Genomic DNA, 27,224 nt, shown 5'->3' on the forward strand with positions numbered 1-27,224 from the left:
GAATGTAGCCACTGTACAAGACTGCTGGCAACAGTGTTCACCAGAATGTACAATTGCAAGAAGACTGGGTTCCAGATGAACATATAGCCCTAATGAGAGGGAAGACAATAATGTTAGGTGTATGGCTCAGGTGCTTTGTACTGCAGCAATTATAGCAACAGCTGGCACCACAGTGACACAATGAACTGTTACAAATCAGTTACTTCAAGGACAGCTCTGAGCCAGATGCCCTGTATTGTGCATACCACTGGCCCCAAATTACCACCATTTGCAACTTCAGTGGTGTCAAGCAAGAGCTCATTGGAGGGCAAAGTGGAGGTCTGTTGTGTTTTCTGATGAAAGCTGGTACTGCCTCAGTGCCAGTAATTGCCATGTTTTGGTTATAAGGAGGTCAGTTGAGGGCCGGCAACCAATCTGTCTGCATGCTTGACACACTGGATCTGCACCTGGAATTATGGTCTGGGCAGCAATTTCCTATGAAAGCAGGAGCATTCCCATGGTTATCCCATGCACCCTGCCTCTAAATCTAGATGTCAATCTGGTGATTCAACCTGCTGTGCTGCCATTCATGAGCAACATTCCAGGGGATATTTTCCAACAGGGTAATGCTCACCCACATACCACTGTTGTAACTAAACATGCTCTACAGAGTGTCAAAATGTTGCCCTGGCCTGCTCAGTCTACATATCTGTCTCCTATTGAGCATATACGGGACATCATTGGACAACAACTCTGCCATCATCCATAAACAGAATTAACTGTCCTTTTAATGACTGAGCAAGTGCAACAGGCTTAGAATTCCATCCATAAACTAAGTCCAGCACCTGTAGAATACAATGCATGCATGTTTGCAAGCTTGCATTCAACATTCTGGCAGCTACAGCAGTTACTAATGCACCAGCATTTCACATTTTCAATGTCCTATCTTGCAATGTTAATCGTTTAAATATATTCATCAAACAATGGAAAATCCAGGGAGGAATGTGAGTGTCCTTTAGTTGTGCCTGTCTGCAATTTGACATGTTTTATTTAAATATGTTGCCTAGACAAATGTATTCCCAAAATTTCATTACTTTACATTAAATGTGTTTTTGGTGTTGAGATTTTTTTCTGTCGTGCGTAATGAAAACGTGTTACATCACGTTACTCATTTTTGTGTACCAACCAATAAACATAAACGAATGATCAGAAAATTATAAGAACTGCTACTATCAATTTTTCTAAAAAACATATGTGTCAATGTTTGCTGGTACTCAAAGTAATTATGTAAGTTTAATGAAATAATGAAACCCAACAAATGTTAACAAATCATCAAAAGATACTTTCTGCATAAAATACAGAATTATTGCAAAAGTTAACTGAGTGCACTGTTAAAATTTACGTTGAAAACATGGTAGAAACACCATACTTAATGTAATGATATTGTCAAAGTCATTGTTTACTGTGCATATCTGATGTAAATTCAAATGTTATGATTGTTTTCTAGCTAATTTGTGTGTGTGAAACAAATAGTAACATTTATACTGTTTCTCTACATATGTAAAATTTACTTGATGAAATATCTTCCAATTGTAAAATGAAAATAAAATTAACAATTAAATAATTGTTTGAAAGTACGAGGGTTATTCCAAAAGTAACGTCCGGTTATAAAAAAAAATCAAAACTAAAATGTTTTTTCAAAACAATTGTTTTATTTACATTCCTTACATCTTTATCTATTTTTCTACATAACTTCCATACTTATTTAAACATTTGTCACATCGTTCAACAAGCTTTTGAATGCCCATGTTATAGAAATCGGCCGCCTGTGACGATAACCAGTCCTTAACTGCTTCTTTCACTTCATCATCTGTGTCGAAGCGCTTGCCGCCGAGAAACTCCTTTAAGTAACGGAACAGGTGGAAATCACTTGGCGCCAGGTCCGGACTGTAAGGAGGATGGTCCATCTGTTCCCATCCAAATTTCTTGATCAGAGCTTGCGTTTCATTTGCAGTGTGGGGTCTGGCATTGTCATGCAACAACAAGATTCCAGACGACAAAAGACCACGTCGCTTATTCTGGATTGCACGTCGAAGTTTAGTCAGGGTAGTGCAGAAGGCGGCTTTATTAATCGTAGTTCCTCTCTCCATAAAGTCGACTAACAATACTCCACGTCTATCCCAGAACACAGTCGCCATAACCTTACGTGTTGAGATTGTCTGCTTTGCCTTGACCTTGACTGGCGATGACGTGTGACACCATTGCATTGACTGACGTTTAGACTCTGGAGTGATGTGAGAAACCCATGTCTCATCCCCTGTGACAACATTGTCTAAAAGACTGTCACCTTCCTTATGATATCGCTCCAAAAAATCAAGATCAAAAGCCATTCTTTTCATTCGTTGGGCCTCAGTAAGCAGCCTGGGAACCCAACGGGCACACAATTTGTGAAACTTCAAATGTTCAGACACAATTCTGTACAAAGTTGTTCTACTCACATTTGGAAAATGCATGTCTACGTCTGTAATAGTGAATCGGCGATCTTCACGAATTTTTTTGTCAACCGCATTGACCAAATCGTCTGAAATCACTGATGGTCGGCCACACCGTGGTTCATCGTGCACATTATCCCATCCTTCATTAAAAGCTCGCACCCACTTGCGCACTTTACTGTCGCTCATTATGTTAGGACCGTACACTTCAGTAATCTGCCGATGGATTTCCGCCGCTGAATTGTTTCTTGCAGACAAAAACCGTATCACTGCCCTTACTTCACAATCGGCGGGCTGATCAATTGTCTTAAACATTGTAAAGTGACACTGTGAACTACACTCAGCAACAGTAACAAAGCGAATGGCGGCGTTTGACGCGCAAGGCTTGCCGGGAGTCGGCGCGCATGCGTGTTTTGTCATTGGCGCCAAATTTCAATAGTTACGGCGAATCGGACCTTACTTTTGGAATAACCCTCGTATATATTAGGATATGACAATCCCAGGAGCGGAAAGACTTACCTTAGGGGGAAAGAAGGAAAAAAGGAGGAAAGAAGGATGGGTATACACTCGCACACACACACATATCCATCCACACATATACAGACACAAGCTGCTTGTGTCTTTGCTAAAGATAAAGACACCAACCACTTTCTTGAACGCCTAGAATCCTTACCCAATCTGTTACCCCCGGAAACCATCCTTGTAACCATTGATGCCAGGAAAGTGGAAAGTGATAAAGACACCAACCATTTTCTTGAACACCTGGAATCCTTACCCAGTCTGTTACCCCCGGAAACCATCCTTGTAACCATTGATGCCACTTCCTTATACACAAATATTCCGTACGTCCAGGGCCTCACTGCGATGGAGCATTTCCTTTCACGCCGATCACCTGCCACCCTACCTAAAACCTCTTTCCTCATCACCTTAGCCAGCTTCATCCTGACCCACAACTTCTTCACTTTTGAAGGCCAGACATACCAACAATTAAAGGGAACAGCCATGGGTACCAGGATGGCCCCTTCATGCGCCAACCTATTCATGGGTTGCTTAGAGGAAGCCTTCTTGGTTACCCAGGCCTACCAACCCAAAGTTTGGTACAGATTTATTGATGACATCTTCATGATCTGGACTCACAGTGAAGAAGAACTCCAGAATTTCCCCTCCAACCTCAACTCCTTTGGTTCCATCAGATTCACCTGGTCCTACTCCAAATCCCATGCCACTTTCCTTGACGTTGACCTCCACCTGTCCAATGGCCAGCTTCACACGTCCGTCCACATCAAACCCACCAACAAGCAACAGTACCTCCATTATGACAGCTGCCACCCATTCCACATCAAACGGCCCCTTCCCCACAGCCTAGGTCTTCGTGGCAAACAAGTCTGCTCCGGTCCGGAATCCCTGAACCATTACACCAACAACCTGACAACAGCTTTCGCATCCCGCAACTACCCTCCCGACCTGGTACAGAAGCAAATAACCAGAGCCACTTCCTCTTCCCCTCAAACCCAGAATCCCCCACAGAAGAACCACAAAAGTGCCCCACTTGTGACAGGATACTTTCCGGGACTGGACCAGACTCTGAATGTGGCTCTCCAGCAGGGATACGACTTCCTCAAATCCTGCCCTGAAATGAGATCCATCCTTCATGAAATCCTCCCCACTCCACCAAGAGTGTCTTTCCGCCCTCCACCTAACCTTCGTAACCTGTTAGTTCATCCCTATGAAATCCCCAAACCACCTTCCCTACCCTCTGGCTCCTATCCTTGTAACCGCCCCCGGTGTAAAACCTGTCCCATGCACCCTCCCACCACCACCTACTCCAGTCCTGTAACCCGGAAGGTGTACACGATCAAAGGCAGAGCCACATGTGAAAGCACCCACGTGATTTACCAACTGACCTGCCTACACTGTGATGCATTCTATGTGGGAATGACCAGCAACAAACTGTCCATTCGCATGAATGGACACAGGCAGACAGTGTTTGTTGGTAATGAGGATAACCCTGTGGCCAAACATGCCTTGGTGTACGGCCAGCACATCTTGACACAGTGTTACACCGTCTGGGTTATCTGGATACTTCCCACCAACACCAACCTATCCGAACTCCGGAGATGGGAACTTGCTCTTCAATATATCCTCTCTTCCCGTTACCCACCAGGCCTCAATCTCCGCTAATTTCAGGTTGCCGCCACTCGTACCTCACCTGTCATTCAACATCATCTTTGCCTCTGCACTTCCGCCTCGACTGACATTTCTGCCCAAACTCTTTGTCTTTAAATATGTCTGCTTGTGTCTGTATATGTGTGGATGGATATGTGTGTGTGTGTGTGCGAGTGTATACCCGTCCTTTTTTCCCCCTAAGGTAAGTCTTTCTGCTCCCGGGATTGGAATGACTCCTTACCCTCTCCCTTAAAACCCATTTCCTTTCGTCTTTCCCTCTCCTTCCCTCTTTCCTGACGAAGCAACCGTTTGTTGCAAAAGCTAGAATTTTGTGTGTATGTTTGTGTTTGTTTGTGTGTCTATCGACCTGCCAGTGCTTTCGTTAAGAAGAAGTTACATCTCAACAGGAAGACTTCCTCTCTCTCCTTCTATTTAATCCGGTACTGGATCAAGAAATGAGAAAACTAATGATCCCAGAAACAGGAATTCAGCTAGGTAGAAGGATCAAAATACTGGCCCTACACAGATGATGTAGTTTTAATAGCACAGAATGAGAAAGACCTGGTTCAGATGGGAACAGTGTTACTGGAAGAGGCAATGACAACAGGCTTGAAGATGAATGTGGACAAGACCCAATACCTCATAGTGAGCAGAACAGACCTTTAGGTATAGATGGTAAAATCTCTGAAAGGGCGAAAGAGTTCATATACCCTGGGGCAAAACTCAGCAAAAGGAATGTGATAAGCCAGGAAATAATGGCAAGAATTCAAACAGAAAACAGGTCAGGGTGTGCATTGGGAAATCTGCTCAAGTCCCAGCTTCTATCTAGATCCATGAAAATTATGGTCTACAGGACTATAATACAACCCATAATATTATATGGAACAGAGAACTGAACACTGGCACAAAAGATAGAAAGAAAACTCTTGACATTTGAGACTGTTGTTCTGAGACAGTTTTTTGGACCAGGGAAGGGTGGAGACAACTAGAGAAAAAGGAAAACCCCAGACTGTAGGAGTTCTGCAAATCACTGAACGTTATGGCAGAGATTGAAGAGAGCAGACTGAAGTAGTATAGTCATGTAATGTGTTAAATAAATGTCACGGGATTAGGGCCTCCTGTCGGGTAGACCGTTCGCCGGGTGAAAGTCTATCGCTTTGATGCCACTTCGGCGACTTGCGCGTCAATGGGGATGAAATGACGGTAATGATTAGGACGAGACAATACCCAGCCCCTGAGCGGAGAAAATCTCCGACCCAGCTGGGAATCGAACCTGGGCTCTTAGGATTGACATTCTGTCACGCTGGCCACTCAGCTACTGGGGGCAGACATGTAATCTGTTGAGAAGCGCAGATCACCAGGTAGGTGGTGGAAGAAGACTTCAGAGGTAACATAACACGGGGAAGACCATGCCTGAGGTGGATTAAGGGAATCAGAACGGCAGTAGTTAAAGACGAATACATGGATCAAAGAGGATGGAGAAGACTGGTAAGGCGCAAGACCAACTGCAGTTTGTGGGGCCATTCTAGTAAGTAAATATCAGAGGTACTGCTGGTAAATGACTTTCATTATTACCTTTGTACACTGTACTGTTTGCCTCCAGTGCAACTTCAACTAGAGGAAGAAAATATAGAAAGAGTATGAAAATAGGTCAGGAAAACAACTATAACAGCATTACAATAACATTCAAGGACCAAATCAGAAATAAATTAGACATATTGGCAATGAAGTTATAGAATTAGTTGATGAACTTTTGTATTTAAGACACCTAAAGACAAGTGCTGGGTGGGCAAATGACAAAATGAACTGTTTGGTACCACTTTTGAAATTGAAGTATTAGATATCATTTTAGATTTGAAATGTATGATGACATGAATTCCTTTACAGCACATGATACATTGGAGTATTTACAGAAATAATATCTTTCTTATTTGTTTACAATTAACAAGAACATTTCTGAAACTCATACTGTGTAAACATAACATTTCAGAAAATTGGTTATCCTATTAATTTCACTTTGAAACAGAGTTAATTTATCTGAATCATAGCAAATGTCATGTAAACATGCAACAATCATGAAACCTAGTTTAAACTGTTCCTGACTATGATTTATTATCCATTGTTTAAACAGTTACCTTTTTATTACATTAATGTAGTTAGCTTTATGAGAAACACTTTTATCTGATGTAAAATCTCAAAACTAGAAAATATAAACAACGTTTTATATACATCCCATACTGGAACCTTCTATATTTATTTCATAACTGTTTGACATTTTTCTTATCACAATTTTTGTTCTTTGATTTTTCCACACATGAAAACACATAATTTTGTCTCAGTTTATAAATATGTTAAAAAAAGATATTAGTAAAATAACTGTAATGACATTGTCAAGCACCCAAGTTACAAATAGTAGCAAAAAGCATGCCAGGATATCTCAGTTCAGTTTCCTACTTTGTTGTAAACAGTTTGTATGTCATTTGCTTTTTAAAAGCATGCCAGAAGGTGATTCTCTGTCTTTACAATGACTCTGTGTTCTGGTGACACTACGAAGTGACTATTTAGTATTGTTTGATGTATATTTGTGAAGCCTTTTATAATGCAATCTCTTGTAATGTTGAAAAATGTGACTTTGTTACAGATGATAATTATTTTGAACAAATATGCAACTAAAAATCAACCAAGGAAAGAAAGAAAATAAATTGGAATTAAATATGAATGAAATACCATTATTCTTATGAATTTTAAGCCTGGGTACCACTGAACAATAAAGCAATTTCTGCAGAGCTCACCACTGAAACATAAGCAAGAAATTTTATACAAGACAAACTTTTGAGCACTTACCTTACCCATGAGAATAAAATACACTGAAAATAGTGGTGAGTTTGCTAGGAGAGGGACTATGTCATGGTGTGGTTTAGGTAAACTAAATATGTTTGCACCCATATACATTTGAACCCCCCCCCCCCCCCCCCTCCCTCACACACACACACACACACACACACACACACACACACACACACACACAGAGAGAGAGAGAGAGAGAGAGAGAGAGAGAGAGAGAGAGAATGGTGTGGTGTGGTTTTGGTAAACTAAATATGCTCCTTGTGTATTACCAGTTATGTATCACAGCAATGAGGCATGGACTTTTCATGTGTAGTCCATACTTAAACATAGATTTCCCTGTCAAGCAATGGAGATATGTATGTTAAGAGGTATGGCAGATGGGAAACTAATGAATGGAACAGAGATTAGTTGAGTGGTATGCATGCTTATGACTGCAATGTAAATACAATGGAGGTGACCAAGAGAATGGATGTTGAATAAACTTCTCCCTCTTGAGAGGAGTATTTGCTCCAGATGTTGTTGTATCTTGCTGAATTCCAGGAAACAGGGGGAGACTGAGGCAACATTGTATTATAAAATGCTGGACATACCGTAATATGTTGAAAGGTGGGAATATGAATGCACCAAAGAACATGGTCAAACATGATTGTTTTGGGGTACAGATGCTATGGTGTGGGGAGGCAAATGTTGCATGGGTATACTGACCTCCAAATCTTTAAACACGGCACGTTCAAATGTCAATGTTATTGTGACAATGTACTCCTTCACCAAGTGCATTTATCAGAGGTTCCTTTGGCCTTGAATTTATTTTTATGGATGTCACTGTATGACTGCACTGAGCAGCACTAGTGGAGGTCTTGGAATGAGAGGATTTCGGTGAATGGCGTGGCCTGCCCATTCCCCCAACCGCCCCCCCCCTCCCCCCATCTTAAATCCCATCAAGCACATGTGGGATGCACTGGGGAGATCTATTGCAGCATGTCCAGATGCACCAATGATCATCCAGCAGTGGTCAATACTGCTGGCGTTTTGGTCAGCATGGGAGCTCATTACTGAGTATGCACTGTTGTTGGTGGTAATCACACCCTTATTAAGAACTATATCTCTCCATTCGTCATGTACAGGTGACCATTGTGAATCTAGTGCCTTTAACACAATTATTGTCTGTGAATAAAACTGCCATTTCTGTTTGTCTCAGTGCATATGTTTTTAGTTGCCTTCTGTACTACTCTTTTTATGTCTGGTCCAAGTGTCACCAAGCTATGTTACTTGGCAGTGACACATGATGGAAAAGTTACTTTCATTCTTGTTTTGCACACCAGTGTGCACACCATGAATAATTAGGGTCTCAACAAACATCCCTGCAGCATGCCCCAGGTTACTTATACAACTGTGATGATTCTCCATCCACAAATATGTTTGCACCTTTCTACCAAGAAATTCTCAGTCCAGTCACAAATTCTGTTGAATCCTACTTGATCATGCTTTCCTTAATAACTGCTGTTGTGGTACTGAGCCAAATCCTTTCATATGTCATCTGTTTCTTAGTACATTAAGACTAATATCTATGGAATTCATCTTTCCAATGATGTCAGAATCAAATGAATGAATGAACTGAGTGGAAGTGCTTTCTTGCAACTCCATAGCTGCAGATACTACATACTGTAAAAACCACAATGTAAATTGTGATTATCAAAACTCTATGAATGATCTTTGTACAGTTGACATCTCTTAATGCAACTAATTTTTCAGGACTGATATGTTATTGATCTGTGTCATTTGTGACCTTCTTGAATACATATACTATCCTTTTTTAATTGTATTTTATCACACAGAAATTTATGAGATATATTGAATTAGTTGTGTAAATATTTTACAACAGCATTTTATACACAAGTACAAAATGAAGACATAATTTAGAAATAAAAAATACCATTTTAAATATTTACCAAGTCTGATAATTATTAGATGCTATGATATGAATAATGATGAGCTTACCAATGAAATACATAAGATAATCATGAAAAATATGTTGTGAAAATATAAGCAATAACACTATAGAAGCGGCTTTACACATACACGAAACTGACTACAAAGAAGCAGAGAGAATAGAATGAGCAGGCAACAGTATAAGCAGTGAACAATGAATGAACAACTGGAAATAAATTCTTCTCTAAGTCAGTGATAAAAATAATGAGTCTATATAAAAAATTTACATCTACTAGACCTAGACAGGCCACATTTCAGATGTGTGATCATCAATTTCACAAAGCTGCTTACCTTTGTTGCTTGTTCCAACTTTTTCTTCTCATCCAGTCCACCTCCCTGCATGATTTTTGCTTCAAGAAATGTTGCTCCAAAAACAATTGGCACTGATACCATTGCAACAAGTGCAAGTTTCCATGTGTACACAAGTGCAATGACTGCTCCAACAAATAAAGTTGAGAATGCTTGAACCATGGTACCAATTCTTAGCCCCGTTGCCTACACAATCATCAGCCATGTTAGAAGTTAACAAAAATAAACTAAAGCATGAACAAACAACAACATAAAACAGAAGTGGCCATTCAAGTGTTTCCAGAAATGGAGTGATAGGAATAAGACTGGTAAAGGATAATGGTAATTTTTATTTTGGCATGTACAGCAACTGGATTATTATTGACTAGATGCTGACAGGACTACCTCACAAATTCATTTTTATGGCTACTTATGTGTACCCTGTTCATATCTCACTGAACTAAGCATTTGTGATTTTGCTCTCATCACTTATTTATTAGTTTTATGTTAATGTTTGCTTCTCCTACCCAGCTATTTTTCTCACAGTAAAGAATAATGGTGTTATATTTGGTTAGTAAGAAATCACTTACTTTTATTTATATACACTGAAGTGCCCAAAAAATTCATATAGGCATGTGTATTCAAATACAGAGATATGTAAACAGGCAGAATATGGCACTGTGGTCAGCAACACCTATATAGAACAAGTGTCTGGTGCAGTTGTTAGATTGGTTATTGCTACTGCAATGGTAGGTTATCAAGATTTAAATGAATTTGAACATGATGTTATAGTCAGAGCATGAGCGATGGGACACAGCATCTCTGAGGTAGCAATGAAATGGGACTTTTCCCCGTACGACCATTTCACAAGTGTACTGTGAATATTAGGACTCTAGTAAAATATAAAATCCACAACATCCCAGTGGCTGGAAAAAGATCCTGCAAGAATGGGACCAACGATGAGAGGAGAGAATCGTTCAACGTGACGGAAGTGCGATCCTTCCGCAAACTGGTGCAGATTTCAATGCCGGGCCATCAACAAGTGTCAGCATATGAACCATTCTATGAAACTTCATCAAAATTGGCTTTCAGAGCCCAAAGCCTACTCATGTACCCTTTATAATTGCATGACACAAAGCTTTACACCTTGCCTGGGCCTGTCAACACCGACGTTGGACTGTTATGATTGGAAACATGTGGCCTGGTAGGATGAGTCTTGCTTCAAATTGTATCAAGCAAATGGACATGTATGGGTATGGAGATAACCTCTGTAATGGTGAGGGGCATGTGCAGTTCGAGTGATATTGGACCCCTGATTCCTCTAGATACGACTCTGACAGGTGACATGTACGTACGTGTCCTGTCTGACCAGCTGCATCCATTCATGTCCATTGTGCATTGTGACAGACTTGGGCAAATCCAGCAGAACAATGCGACACTCCACACATCCAGAATTGCTACAGAGTGGTTCCAAGAACACTCTTCTGAGTTTAAACACTTCCGCTGGCCACCAAACTCCCCAGGCATGAAGATTATTGAGCATATCTGGGATGCCTTGCAACATGCTGTTCAGAAGAGATCTCTACACCCTCATTATCTTCTGGATTTATGGACAGCCCTGCAGGATTCATGGTGTCAGTTCCCTCCAGCACTACTTCAGACATTAGTCAAGTCCATGCCATGTTGTGCTGCAGCACTTCTTTGTGCTTGCGGGGGACCTACACAATATTAGGTTGATAAGCCAGTTTCTTTGGCTTTTCAGTGTATTTAAACCCAATAAAAATAAGTGTTACATTTAAAAATTTATAAGTTAAAGAAGTATATTATTTTAATTGATCTTTGGTATTGTGTAGGTAAAAATGCATTTTTTTATGCTACACAATAATTTTAACCAGCAATTTTGTCAAATTTGATAGGATCATTCATGCCTAAATGAATATAGCATAACACCAATTTGAAACAGTTTTTTAAAAGAATTTTGTGCTTTTCTGAGAATTGGGTGCTTTGCTAACTTCCTAAATAATCTCTGGTATCTTTTCCTTGACTTTTGCCTCCTTTCAGCCTCATACAAAGTGAATTACTTTTAGCTAAGAATCTCAGTGACCTGCAACCTCTTCTCCCTTTCCAGTTGCCTGAACTATTTTCTCTATTCTACTCTGAAGGACTCCATGGTTCTGTGTGACCTTGATCTCCTGAATAGAAGTACTGTCCTGTGTCCTAGTGAATTTAATCATTATATACACATTAAAGGAAGCGAGTATTATGTAGTGATAAGGCATAAAACTGATAGTCCAGCTGCACATTATTGATACAGAAATACCCAACAGGTTTTGGTGGGATCTTCAAGTAAGCATTTGTGACGATTACTGACTTATTGATTTTCATTTGGTCCCATTTTGGTTACATCATGCACTGGATGTGGTACCTATAATATAGGACAGATAAACTTAACACAATATCCTAAAATATTTAGCCTACATACCAGTATCACAATATAAAACAGCATAGTACAAGTCATTGAAATATAACATAATATCATATTTCCAAATGATTACAGTAGACTCATGGAAGTAATAGTAACATTCCTCATTCTTTGCACATGTATTCCTCTACACTAAAAAATTCTTTTTCCTTTAAGTAATCCTTCAGAAGTTTTTGAGACGTCCTTTCACTCATATTGTACTGTACACTCTGAGTAAGATGCTTTATTAGTTCCAAACATGAGTATTGAGGGCCTTTTCCAGTGCCTCTGTAGAATCGTATGAAGATACTTTACTAGTTGCATATCAGAATGTTGAGGGTCTTTTTCAGCACCTCTCAGTCTGTGTGGTGTACTCAGCTAGCCTTTATTTCTTGTAGCATATGAATGAACATCTGTATCTGCATCATTGCCTTTGATTAATGAAGTTATGTTTTTTATATGTACATGGATAGAAAAGTGCATATTTTTAGATTACGAAAAGCAGTTCTGCAGAAGCTCATATTATTTTTGTTAAAATCGTCCTAAATACCTTTTTCACAATATAAAAATTATTTTTGTATTGTTGCTGCTGGAGTTTCCCCAAACAGTAATTCCATACTGTAGGCATGATTCAATTAGAACATGGTACATTGTGGACAGAAGTTTTTCTGTTAGCTTGTTGTGCAAACTGTTTCATAATAAGTATTATGGTGATTAATTTATAACAGACACTGTCTGTATGTTGTACCCATTGGAACTTATTGTCAACTGTAATTCCCAAAAATTTTATAGAGTAACTTCTTTTAGTGTTTTTGCATCTCTGAATATTGCTATGTGATCTTCCTTTTCTCTGTTCATGAACATCATGAACACTATTTTTTTTAGATTTATTATAAAGTCATTCTGTACATTTGGTACAATTAAACCTGGTGCTCGTCTTGAGCAAGTGCTTTCAACTGTAAACAATATCTCTCAAAAGACAGTGAAGGAAGACTTCATTGTAATATGTGGTGGTGCAAATGACGTCACACACAATGATGGTTTGCATGCTGTTAATGCCTTAAAATCTGCTCCAAACCATCTAAATGACTCAAATGTCATTGTTCTCGATATTCCACACAGGTATGACTTGCCTCAATTCTCGTGTGTAAACAGGGCAGTAGCATATACAAACCGTCAAGATGCAGAAATCTGCAACTGTTACACAAATGTACAAATGGTTAAGGTGCAACATTTTAGTAGAGATCTTTACACCACTCACGGCCTTCACCTCAATCGGCGCGGAAAAAGTCACTTAGCGTCCATTATTTGTGAAATCGTCATAAATGCTAGGAGCAATGTATACTCAAAACATACACATTCGAAGAATGAGTGCTCCACAACACAAGAAGACTGCAGGAATGGGTATAGAGAGACGACATTGGACAAATGGCTGCTGAAAACACCAGGTAAAGCTGATTCTTCCCAGGCTCCCAGTACATGGAAACAGACCAACTTGAATAATTGGATAGTGAGAAATACCAAACCCACTCTGTCAACTGATATTTCGTTTTTAGGGATAAATGTATAAGTGGTTCTGGAAATCAAAATCTGACTATTTACCATCAAAACATATGTAGCCTAAGCAACAAGATTAATGAACTCTTAATTAATATGCAGGAGCCACAAGGTACAGATTGTGCCCATGTTCTGTGCTTTAGTGAACACCATGTTATGTCAGATATTGAAAAACTTGCTATAGATAATCACTGCTTAGCAACATCTTATTGTAGGAAATTTATAGAAAAAGGCGGAGTAGCGATCTATGTCAGAGACAGCATCACATGTAGTGTAATTAATGTGCTGAATTTTTGTATAGATCAGCAGCTTGAAGTGTGTGCCATAGAGCTGGCTTCAAATAACTCTTATATAGCAGTAGTTGCTTTATACAGGGCTCCTTCAGGCAACTTTAGCATTTTTTTGAAACAGTTAGATGCACTCTTAATACACATATTTAAACTCAGTAGAGATGTCATAGCTGTTGGAGACTACAATGCAAATTTCCTAATGAACTCCAGAGACAGAGTAGCTCTTGAGAACTTGGTGTCCTCATATAAGCTTCCTTCTGTTGTAAATTTTCCCACCAGAATAACTTCACGAACAAAATCATTAATTGATAATGTATTTATTGACATAACCAAGATTGATGATATAGCTGTCAGGCAAGTTCTGAATGGTCTCTCTGACCATGATGGACAAAGACTCACCATTAACAATTCAAGTATTTGTGAGATTAATAATGGTCCCAACTGGAAAATTACTAGGAAATCTACTGATGAAACTATTGAGATCTTTAAATCATGTCTCCAAAACATAGACTGGAGTCCAGTATAGAATGTAGAAATGCCAATTCCAAATACAACCTTTTCAGCAATGAAGTGACTCTAATATTTGAAAGTACCTTCCCAAAAAGAATATACAAAACCCATATTAAAAAATCCACCAACAAGCCTTGGATTACCATTGGAATTAGGATTTCTTGCAAAAGAAAGAGAGTTGTACATTGCCTCAAAAAAATCAGATGACCCTAACCTTTTAAATAACTATAAAAAATACTGTAAAATATTGAACAAAGTCATTCTGAAATCAAAAAGTTTGTATCTGTGCTCAAAAATTAATAACTCCACTAATAAAACCAAAACTATATGGGAAGTGATACGAAATGAGACTGGTGTAAATTACCCCAACAAGACCAAAAATATTGCTCTTAACAATGAAGCTGAGCCAGTTCAAAATCAAGATACTGTAGCTAAAATCTTAAATGAGCACTTTTTAACTGTTGCTGAGAAAACAGCATGCAAAGGCTCTTCAGAAAAGGCAATAACAACTCTAAAAGAACTTTTCTCTAACTCTATAGACATGATAGGTATGGCCCCCATAACTGTGCAAGAAGTAAAAAAAATCATAGTGTCTCTAAAAAGTAAAAATTCGTCAGGTGTAGACAATATTTCCAGCAAACTGCTAAAACCCAGCTGTAATCAACTCTCTAAAGTTCTAGCTCATATATTCAATTCCTCTCTAAATCAAGGTATCTTCCCTGACAGAATTAAGTATGTTACTGTGAAGCCCCTCTACAAAAAAGGTGATCCCACAGATGTTTCCAACTATCATCCTACCTCTCTTGTAACAGCATGTTCTAAAGTCTTTGAAAAATTAATATACATCAGGATTTTCAATCATCTTGAAAAATTTGTACTAATTAGTAAACAACAATTTGGTTTCAGATCAGGGATATCTACATCCAAAGCAATTTACGCACTTACAAATAATGTTTTAGAATGCCTTGACAAGAAAAAATTACCCATTGGCATATTCTGTGACCTGACTAAGGCTTTCGTCTGTGTCAATCACACAATATTTTTAGGAAAAGCAGCCCAATATGGAATCTGTGGACAAATGGGTAACTGGCTCAGATCATATCTAGAAGATAGACAACAAAAATAGTATTAGGTGTTAACAATCTACAAGTAGGAGAGGTAGAGTCTGACTGGGGAACAGTACATCATGGAGTTCCACAAGGGCCAGTCCTTGTCCCTCCTATTTATTATATATATTAATGACCTACCCCTGTCCTCAAATAGTGCTAGCAATATCACAATGTTTTGCCGATGACACAAGTATAGTGACAGCCAGCAAAACCTCCACTGACGTAGAGTTAAATGCCAACCAAGCACTTGCAAATGCTCTGAACTGGTTCACGGCAAATTCTCTAGCAATAAACCTCTGTAAAACAAATTATATGCAGTTCAGAACCAGTTACATAAGCCCAGAAGAGATTAACATTGCACATGGGAGCCAACAGTTGCAGAGTGTTCAGTGCACAAAGTTCTAGGTGGTCACATAGATAACCGGCTCAACTGGGAATTCCACATACAGCAAACACTAAAAAAGCTTAGATCAGCAACATTTGCCATCTAAATAATCTCCAAAATTGGAGACATCAACGTATCAAAGTCTGAGTATTTTGGCTACTTTCATTCAGTGATGTGCTATGGAATAATCTTTTGGGGCAACTCACCACTTTCAAAAAAAAAATTTTTTTAAGCCAGAAAAAAGTAGTCCGAATTATATGTAGTGTCCCCACAAGAGCCTCATGTCGAAATCTCTTTAAACAGTTAGGTATATTAACCAGTACCTCACAATATTTCCTCTCACTCATGGCTTTCACTCTTCTCAATTCCTCTGAATATGAAACAAATGAGGCATACCATCATTATAACACAAGGCGGAAAAGTGATATGCACTATGAACGGAAAAATCTCTCTCTGGTGCAAAAAGGGGTAAAGTACACAAGTACAAAAATCTTTAATGCACTCCCGAGTAATATAAAGTGTCTTAAAGAAAATAAAATGTTATTAAAAAAAAAAAGCTAAAGGAATTTCTATTGGAAAAATGTTTCTGCTCTTTAGATGAATTCTTCAACTGAGATAAGTAATTTGAGTAGTAATTCAGATTATTTCCTTTGTCATTGTTATCTGTATTGTTTTTTATCACTATTGTATTTTTGTAATATATTGTTTATTATCTTGATTATATTATTGTATTGTACCAATTTTGAATCATTCATCTACCATGTGTAACATACCAGTGTGTATTGTATTGTATGATATCTATATTGTATCTGCTTTGACTCATTCCACATCCATGCGTAATCACGCCATACTGGATCTATGGAATATGTATCTCAAAAAAATAAATAAATAAACAAGTCACTGTAATGTGTTATTTGTCAACAGGAATGCTCTTCTTTCCAGTGTTTCCAGATTACTTTCGATAATGTCATCTTATCAGCATACAGTATTTTTTCATCCTTCTCAATGACCTTATTATTGTTTATAAATAAGTTGAACAGAAGTGGGCCAAGTACAGATCCTTGAGAGACACTATACTTATAATCCCCAATTTCAGATCTGCACCCAGATTCTGTTTCACTTACTGTTTTGTGTAACTGACACATAATTTTATCCATTGCACTGCATGTCTATGTATGCCATAGCTTTCAAGTTCTTCAATTAGTGCTGATGGGTGATTGTGTCAAAAGTTTTAGACAAGTCCAGAAATGTAACAGACACAGAATTTCTTTTATCAAATGCATCTATAACAGATTCTGTTAGGCTTGAGATAGGGGGTTTCCTTAGACTTCTGTTTTTGGAAATCACGTTGTGCCGAAATCAGACTACTATGTTTCCTAGGAAACTTCTAGCCAGAAAAGGTTAATATTTTTATCCAATCATTAGCAAAAGAAACCTGGGAAGATGTGTACTCAAAAATCATCAACTGATGAATCATTCAATGCATTTTATAACACTTTCATGTCCATATTTGAGATGTGTTTTCCAAAAAAACTGACAAAAATTAATGTCATGCCAAGAAACAGCAGCCAGTGGATAACACCTGCTGTCAGAGTATTCAGTCAAAAGCTAAAACTTCTCAATCAACTGAGGAAAGACAACCAAGATGAACACTTTGCAGAATATGCTAAGACATATAAAAAAAATTTATAAGAAAGTAATTAAAACATCCAGGACAATGCACAATGACAAAGTAATCATAGGGACAGAGAACAAGTCATAAGCAATACGGACTATAGTAAAAAAGGAAGCAAAGAAAAGTGTTAAAAAGCAAGGTGACATTTGTATTAAAAGACGATCGTGGTGTGTTACTCAGAAATGGTACTCTAGCAAATTACATAAATAACTATTTCATAAACACTCCAGTCAATCTGAGTAAAACTTTTGCTAGTAATAGTAGTACCATAGTTCAAAGAGAGCAAAGTGGTAGTTCAATATTGCTATGTCCCACAAGTAAATTAGAAATTCTTAAGATAATAAAAACAATGAAGAATAAAATGTCCTCTGGAACTGATGAGGTACCAAGTTCAGTCATAATTAAATGCACTAGTTTCATAGCAGAACCACTCTCACTTATCATAAACATATCATTAACACAAGAGGCATTCCCACAATGATTAAAAATTTAAAAAATAAAACCATTGCATAAAAAGGGTAATATATATGTAGTGGGAAACTATAGACCAATAGCTTTGTTATCTGTATTTTCAAAAATAATAGAGACTCTCATGAAAAATATAATTACAAATTACCTCGAAATATTTAATCTCTTTTCTGTAAACCAACTTGGTTTTTGCAAAGGCATGAGTACAGAAACAGCAATTACCCAATTCATCGAAAACATTGTAACAGAACTTGACAGTAATAACAGTACAGTTGGAATAAACTTGGACTTATCGAAGGCGTTCAATACTGTTGATCATGATATCTTGATAAACAAACTAGAAGCTATAGGTATATGAGGAGTTGCATTAAAATTCTTTCAGTCATATCCCCACATTAGAAAACAGGTAGCAGAAATGACTTCAGCAAACAATAAAAACCAAAGTATTGTGTAGAGATTGGACATGCAGACAGTACCAATCGGAGTACCTCAGGACAGTTTTCTAGGATCTCTCTTATTTCTTATATATATTAATGATATCAAGACCCCAATCAGTGGCATGCACATAACTTCATTTGCTGATGACACAAATATTGTTGTAACAGACATAAATAGGGTATTGCCAACATCTGCAACCAGAGTGTTGGAATACATACAAAACTGGTTTGAACAGAACAGGCTAACCTTAAATATTTCAAAAAATAATTCTATACATTAAAGGAAAACAAAGTCTTATAATGTTGTGAACCTCAAAATTCAAAATAAACAAATTGAAAGGGTAGCTGCCACAAAATTCTTAGGTGTGCAAATTGATGAAAATCTAGACTGGAAAGCCCACATTCTCTACCTCACTAACAAGTTAAGTTCTACTTGCTTTGCATTGTGCATAATTAGTACTATGTGTACAAGAGAGTGTAGCAGAACTGTCTACTTTGCTTACATCCATTCTGCTATCACCTATGGCATTACCCTCTGGGATCATAAAAGGCAAACATGAAAACCATCTTCACCTTACAAAAATGAGCTGTTAGAATAATTTCAAACAGTAAAAGGCTAACACCTTCCAAATAGTTATTTCAACATCTAAATATTCTACCCTTACTGTGCCTTTATATAAAAAAAGTGCTGTTAATATAAAAATGCACATTGATAATTATAAAACCAACTCAGATCTTCACTCGTACAAGACAAGAATGTGCAATGCCATCCACATAACAAGAGAAAACAAGTCTTTAACACATAAACAAACCATCAATCTGGGTACTATATTGTACAACAAACTTCCAACTCAGCTAAAAGAAATAAAAACAGTGTCTACATTCAAGGAAGCAATATTTAAATTCTTAATGACCAACTGCTATTATAGTATAAATGAATATCTGCAATAACCTTGTAGCAAGTAACTACATTCATTTACTATATGTTAATAGTACGATAAATCAAATGCTTGCCACAGCCTCAATGTTAATTTTTCTGAACAAAAGTGTAAAATCAATTATTTACTTGTAATCCTCCTCCAAATTCTGTGTAAAAGGCTCTGAACAAAAGTGTTAAATCAGTTATTTACTTGTAATGTATTTCTTCTAAAAGATCCTTCTCATGCTTTTATATTATTACTGTAATCAAAGTTGTATTCCCCAAAAATATTGTGATGGGTACAATGAACGATTGTATTATGTAGGAAGCTGTACACCCTTATCTTATTTTGTTATACTATGTTCCTTATGAAATCCATACTTAAACTGTTGCTGGATGAATAAACTACTACTACTACTACTACTAATGTGATCATCCCATTATGAATGAGCATTTATAGTATTCTTGAGAAACCAGAGAGTAAAAATACTGGTCTGTAGTTATTTTGGTCATATTTCTCACCATTCTTATAGACTGGTAGAACTTTGCATATTTTTAATTTTTCTGGAAATACTCCTCCTTCGAATGAGCAGTTTGCTATATCCAAAAGAGGTTTAGTTATTTTTTTATTCCCATACTTCATTATACAATTTAATATTTCATCACTTCCTACAGATTTCTTGGATTTTAATTTCTGGATCATTTCATGAGGTATGTTTTTATTACTGGTTCCAGGAACATTGAGCACGATAGTTGCCCTAGGTGTTCTAGGATCCTTTGACCTCTGATGATTTTTTCCACCTTTAAACTTTGTACCACATCTATAAACTTCTCGATGAGTATATAGCAATGTTTCTTCCCCTGTAACTGTGTTATTTTCATTTCTCAATGACTTAATAAAATTTCTGTTATTTTTGCTCTTTTAACTACATTTTTCAGTGTTGTTAATGTCCCATGCTGTTTTACTTTTATGATTTGAATTTGCTGTGGCTCTGTTTGCTGTATTGGCTTTTGCTTCTCTACATTGGGCGTTTTAAGTATAATTACAATGAAAGCTTTGTGAAAGAGTGTCTATAAAAATCACGACACGCCCTATTACGATTACATACACATGAGCACTTAACAACCATGCAGTAAAAGTAACAACAAGGTGTAAAGAGCAAGCTGTCAATATCAGTTTGCATATCCTAACATGTTCCCTTAAACTGACATTGATACAAAATATGAATTTCAAATGTGCAGCCAGTCACTCACTTATTACACAAGACCACAGTTCCTACCCCATGTTTCATACCTTGCATTACATAGGGGTTTTGTAAAAGCTAACATTTCTTCAGTAGGCAGATGTTCAATATTAACAACTCCTGACTCAACATACCTTCTTATATAGTGATATTTTATATGTATGCGCTTGGATTGAGAATTTGTCACTAGATTCCTCGCTATCTGAATGGATCCTTTATTATCACACTATACTTTAAGTGACTTTGTGACACTATTTCAATATAACTTGGACATAAGTTGACTTAACCACAATAAATCTTGAACAGTTGATGCCAAAGCCATATATTTAGTTTCACAAGTAGAAATTGCAGCAGTTTTTGTTTTCTACTACACCATAAAATTAATCAGTTTTGCATTTTTATGCATGAACCAGTTACATAATGTCTTCCATTGCTTTTACTCCTCAATCTGAAGGTCATCTCTAGAAAATTCCAACTTATAGCCAATGGTTCACTTTAAATATCTAAACACATTTTTTTTACTGATAACAAATGGACATTTATAAAACAGTGATTATATCTGTTAAGGAGATAAACAGCAAAGCAAATGTTATGTCTGGAGGTTTGTGACTGATATAGCAGACTTCCAATTGTGTCCTGATGAAATACACTGATGTCAGTTGATTTGACTACCTCAAATTCCAAAGCAAGTTTGAGTGATGTTGACATTGGCTTGGCTTCATTCATTCAAAATTTCTCCAGAACTTTTCTTGGCAGATCCAAATCATCCCATTTTCATGATTTCATGTAATTTTCATACCTAGGCAACGCATCACTGGTCCTAAATCTTTTATCTCAAAAAATCTCTTCAAAGATCTTGATGTATTTCAAAACACTTATATCATTTGAAAATAATAGCATATCATCAAGATATAACACTATGATGAATAGTTTGCTGCCACTTATATGAAAATAGGTATGTGGATTAGTGCTTGATCTGCTCAGTTTCAGTTTCCTCATCACCTCATCAATTTTTTGATTCGTTCCTACCAACCTTTTTAAATACATGAACAGCTTTCTTCAGCCTCCATACTTTTCTAACAGCTATAAAATTTGCTGGTGGAATGGCATAAATTCCTATATTTAGTTCTCCATAAAGATAAGCTGAGGTAATATCAACATGTTCAATCTCCAGGTTTTCTTGAGATGTCACAGACAAGAAATATAGATGCATGCTTGACCACTGGAGAAAAAGTTTCCTGATAATTAACACCTTGTGCTTGAGAGCCACCTTTTACTGCTACGTGTGCTTTAAATGTTTCTGGTGCACTGCTAATCCCAGGATGCATCTTCAATACACACTTAGTCTTGGGAGATATGTGTCCCCTGGGCAGTTCTACCTCTTCAAATGTGTCATTATGAGCTAGAGATAAGGATTCTTTGATATTTATTTTTTCTGTTCTTTCTCATTTATTCCTTCTTCAAGGCCTCTTTCAAACCATTGTCTGCATTTGGAATTCATTCTTGCAAGTACTAAGTAGAATGGTCAGGCCACTCCTTGTGTTTTGGCGTTCTGCTTGCCCTTCAAGGTGTGAACCCTTGTAGAACTATAGGATCCAAGTTTTGATTCTCGTGTTCCTCATCTTGAGCTTTAGTTTCCACTGGGTCACTGTCAAAATCATATATGGTTCATTATCACTATTAATGGAAATTCTCATATGAGATGTGAAACAAATACTAACAAAGAGATAGAGGGGCTGGCCAGTACTTACCTCAGCTCAGTACAGCCGATAGATACACATAAAACACATAGAACAGAACAGAAAATTTACGTTCCTAGCTTTCGGAACAAATGTTCCTTCATCGAGGAGGAGAGAGGGGAAAAAAAGGGAAGAAGGGAAAGGAGATTCAGTTACTCACAACCCAGGTTATGAAGCAACAGGGAAAGGAAAATAGGGAGCGTAGCAAGGATGGAGGCATGGTTGTCAGAGGGAAGCCAAAGATATTCTACTGTAAGTACTGTGCCAGCTTCAAACCAAAGAGGATGCATACAGAAGTAAAGAGGTATATAGTATAAAGATAAACACAACTATGTAGGATGAAAAGATGTGTGAATGGCTAAAGAGGAAAGGGAAAGAGGAGAAGACTGAAGAGTAAATGGGATTGAGGTTGTTTAACGTAGGTTCAGTCCAGGGGGATGGCGGGATGAAAGGATGTGTTGGAGTGCAAGATCCCATCTCCGCAGTTCAGAGGGACTGGTGTTGGGTGGGAGAAGCCAAATGGCACATACGGTGTAGCAGGTTCCTAGGTCCCTAGAATTATGCTGGAGGGCATGCTCCGCTACTGGGTATTGGGCATCTCCTAGACGGACAGTTCGTCTGTGTCCGTTCATGCGCTCAGCCAGTTTAGTTGTTGTCATGCCGATGTAAAAGGCTGTGCAGTGCAGGCATGTCAGTTGATAAATGACATGTGCAGTTTCACACATGGCCCTGCCCTGAATTGTGTATGTTTTACCAGTAGCAGGGCTGGAGTAGGTGGTTGTGGGGGGATGCATAGGGCAGGTTTTGCAGCAGGGTCAGTTACAGGGGTAGGAACCGCTGGGTGGAGAAGGTAGTCTGGGAATATTGTAGGGTTTAACAAGGATATTACGGAGGTTAGGGGGGTGATGAAAGGCAACTCTGGGTGGTGTGGGGAGAATTTTGTCAAGGGATGATTTCATTTCAGGGGTTGACTTGAGAAAGTCATATCCCTGGCGGAGTAATTTGTTGATGTTTTTGAGGCCAGGATAATATTGGGTGACAAGGGGGATGCTTCTGTGTGGTCTGGGGGTAGGAACATTGTTGTTGGATGGGGAGCAATGTATTGCTCGGGAAATCTGTTTGTGGACAAGGTCTGCGGGATAGTTGCGGGAGAGGAAAGCATTGGTCAGGTTATTGGTGTAATTGTTGAGGGATTCGTCACTGGAGCAGATACGTTTGCCACAAATACCTAGGCTGTAGGGAAGGGAGCGTTTGATGTGGAAAGGATGGCAGCTATCAAAGTGAAGGTACTGTTGTTTGTTTGTGTGTTTGATATGGACAGAGGTGTGGATGTGAGCTTCAACAAGATGAAGGTCAACATCCAGGAAGGTGGCTTGGGTTTTGGAGAAGGACCAGGTGAAATTCAGATTCGAAAAGGAGTTGAGGTTATGGAGCAAATTAAGGAGTGTTTCTTCACCATGAGTCCAGACCACAGAGATGTCATCTATAAACCTATTCCAGGCCAGGGGAAGCAGCTGTTGGGTCTTCAGGAAAGCCCCCTCCATGCGGCCCATAAAGAGGTTGGCATGGGATGGAGCCATCCTGGTTCCCATGGCTGTTCCCCTGATTTGTTTGTAGGTCTGGCCTTCAAAAGTGAAGTAATTATGGGTGAGGATGAAGTTGGTAAGTGCGATAAGGAACGAGGTTTTTGGAAGATCTTCGGGTGGGCGTTGGGAGAGGTAGTGCTCAACGGCAGAGAGACCATGGGTATGTGGGATGTTTGTGTAAAGGGATGTAGCATCTATGGTGACAAGAAAGGTTTCAGGTGGGAGAGGAGTGGGAATGGATTTGAGGTGTTCTAGGAAGTGGTTTGTGTCTTTGATGTAGGATGGGAGTCAGCGTGTGATAGGTTGGAGATGCTGGTCTACCAGAGCTGAAATCCGTTTGGTTGGGGCTTTGAAGCCTGCTACAATGGGACGGCCAGGATGGTTCTCTTTGTGGATTTTGGGTAATAGGTAGAATTTAGGGGTACGTGGCACAGGTGGAGTGAGTAAGTCTATGGAAGCCATTGTGAGGCCTTGTGAGGGACCTTGGATTTTTAGGATTTTTTGCAGCTCAGTCTGGATGGAGGGAATGGGATCCTGGGTAACAGCTTTGTAGGTTGAAGTGTCGGAGAGTTGACGCAGTCCTTCTGCCACATACTCCACACGGTCAAGTACGACAGTTGTGGAGCCTTTATCCACCGGGAGGATGACAATAGAGCGGTCTATTTTCAGCTCCTTAATGGCACGGGATTCAGCTGGGGTGATGTTGGGGGTTGTCGGGATGTTCTTCAAGAACGACTGGGAGGTAACACTGGATGTGAAGAATTCCTGAAATGTCTGCAAGGGATGGTTTTGGGGGAGGGGAGGAGGATCCCTTTGAGAAGGCAGTCGGAACTGTTCTAGACGGGGTTCAACACTGGGTCTAGTATTTGGGGGCTGTGTTTGGGTAGTGAAGTGATATTTCCAGTTGAGGTTCTGGGTGAATGAGAGGAGATATTTAACCAGGGCAGTGTGATTGAATTTAGGTGTGGGGCTAAAGGTTAAGCCTTTTGATAGAACAGATGTCTCTGGAGGAGAGAGGGATCTGGATGAGAGGTTTAGGACTGAATTGGGACTGGTGATATGTGGCATTTGACTGTGGTTATAGTTGAGATTTGGTCTGTGTGGGGTATGTGCTGGGATGGGGAGATTGAGTAGGGTGGCTAGGCTAGGTTTGTTGGCTATGAGGGGGGTTTGTTGAAGGTTCTGTTGTGGTTGGTGTTTGTGAGGGATAGGGAGAGGGACCCCACTTCTTAGGTGTTGCACTAGCACTGTGGATAGTTTTTTCAGGTGGTGTGTGGCATGGAACTCAAGTTTGCAGCTGGCTTCTAGGATGATGTTCCTGAGTGTGTTCTCCAAGCAAGGGTTTGAGAGGTGGACGACTTTGAAGAGAGATAGGAGCTGTTGGGAGTGGTGGTTACATGAAGTAGTGTAGAGATTCAGGACAAGTTGGGTAAGGGCTAAGAATTGAAGGTTCTGGAAGTCCAGGAGAGATTGGTGGAAGGAGGAATTGCACTCAGAGATGGGAACTTTTAAGGTAAGCCCTTTAGGGGTAATTCCAAAGGTTAAGCAGGACCGGAGGAAAAGTATGTGGGATTGCAGTTTGGCTACGGTGAATGCATGTTTCCGGAATGAATGTAAATAATGTGGTATAGGATTAGGGTACATAGTGGGTAACTGGTGGGTAGGGAAATTAAATAACTAAAGTTGAAATAGTAATCATAAGAAGGAATAAAACGTGGAGGGAAGGACGAGAAAGAAAGAAATAGTGTTGGTAATGTTCAATACCAAAGGCAGACCACTAAATAAGTAAAATACGGAAAAAGTTGACCAGACCAAGCAAGTATGTCCAGATCAGGGAAAAAGAACACACGTTGCTTAAAAACAGAGATTGCGCGTGTCGTAAAAAAGATCGCGCGTGCCGTAAAAAAAGATCGCGCGTGCCGTAAAAAAAAGGTCGCGCGTGCCGCAAAAAAGATCGCGGGTGGCGCAGAAATGTCCCAAAAAGTTTTCTTGTGGCAGAGAAAGATAGCCAATGGCACAAAAATATCGGCAGTAACAAGAAATCGACGGAAATGGATGATACTGGTAGGTGTGGAAGAGATTGTTGGCTGGAAAACAGCGGATAACGAACGTTAAAACTATGGAATGCTGAATAAATAAATCAATAAATAAAAAAGAGAACACTACTATAAACGGAACAAGATAATAGGAGGAAGATGAGACTAGCACAGTTGGTGACGAAAATATTTATTTATGTAAATATAAAACAGTGAAGAAGAGAAAGTGTTATGATGACAGACGTAAGTGATAGCTAACAAAAGTGACAAAACAATGCAGAATGTGGACCATATAGGTGATCTAAATGATTAATGGAAATTCTCATATGAGATGTGAAACAAATACTAACAAAGAGATAGAGGGGCTGGCCAGTACTTACCCCAGCTCAGTACAGCTGATAGATACACATAAAACACATAAAACAGAACAGAAAATTTACGTTCCTAGCTATCGGAACAAATGTTCCTTCATCGGGGAGGAGAGAGGGGAAAGAAAGGGAAGAAGGGAAAGGAGATTCAGTTACTCACAACCCAGGTTAAGAAGCAACAGGGAAAGGAAAATAGGGAGGGTAGCAAGGATGGAGGCATGGTTGTCAGAGGGAAGCCAAAGATATTCTACTGTAAGTACTGTGCCAGCTTCAAACCAAAGAGGATGCATACAGAAGTAAAGAGGTATATAGTATAAAGATAAACACAACTATGTAGGATGAAAAGATGTGTGAATGGCTAAAGAGGAAAGGGAAAGAGGAGAAGACTGAAGAGTAAATTGGATTGAGGTTGTTTAACGTAGGTTCAGTCCAGAGGGATGGCGGGATGAAAGGATGTGTTGGAGTGCAAGTTCCCATCTCCGCAGTTCAGAGGGACTGGTGTTGGGTGGGAGAAGCCAAATGGCACATACGGTGTAGCAGGTTCCTAGGTCCCTAGAATTATGCTGGAGGGCATGCTCCGCTACTGGGTATTGGGCATCTCCTAGACGGACAGTTCGTCTGTGTCCGTTCATGCGCTCAGCCAGTTTAGTTGTTGTCATGCCGATGTAAAAGGCTGTGC

At 38.9% G+C, this 27,224-nt stretch overlaps 1 protein-coding gene across 3 annotated transcripts in view; it reads right to left on the bottom strand.

Moving 5' to 3' along the window:
• The window catches only part of LOC126412474 (multidrug resistance protein homolog 49-like), a 370,600-nt gene that overhangs the window by 67,173 nt on the left and 276,203 nt on the right, over positions 1 to 27,224 (bottom strand). For all 3 annotated transcript variants that reach the window (XM_050082087.1, XM_050082086.1, XM_050082088.1), the window contains one exon: positions 9,765 to 9,968. In XM_050082087.1, the coding sequence (XP_049938044.1) occupies positions 9,765 to 9,968 (204 nt within the window). The remainder of the gene's footprint in view (positions 1 to 9,764; positions 9,969 to 27,224) is intronic.

This window comes from Schistocerca serialis, chromosome 7 (assembly GCF_023864345.2).
Source record: "Schistocerca serialis cubense isolate TAMUIC-IGC-003099 chromosome 7, iqSchSeri2.2, whole genome shotgun sequence".
NCBI classification, from domain to species: domain Eukaryota; kingdom Metazoa; phylum Arthropoda; class Insecta; order Orthoptera; family Acrididae; genus Schistocerca; species Schistocerca serialis.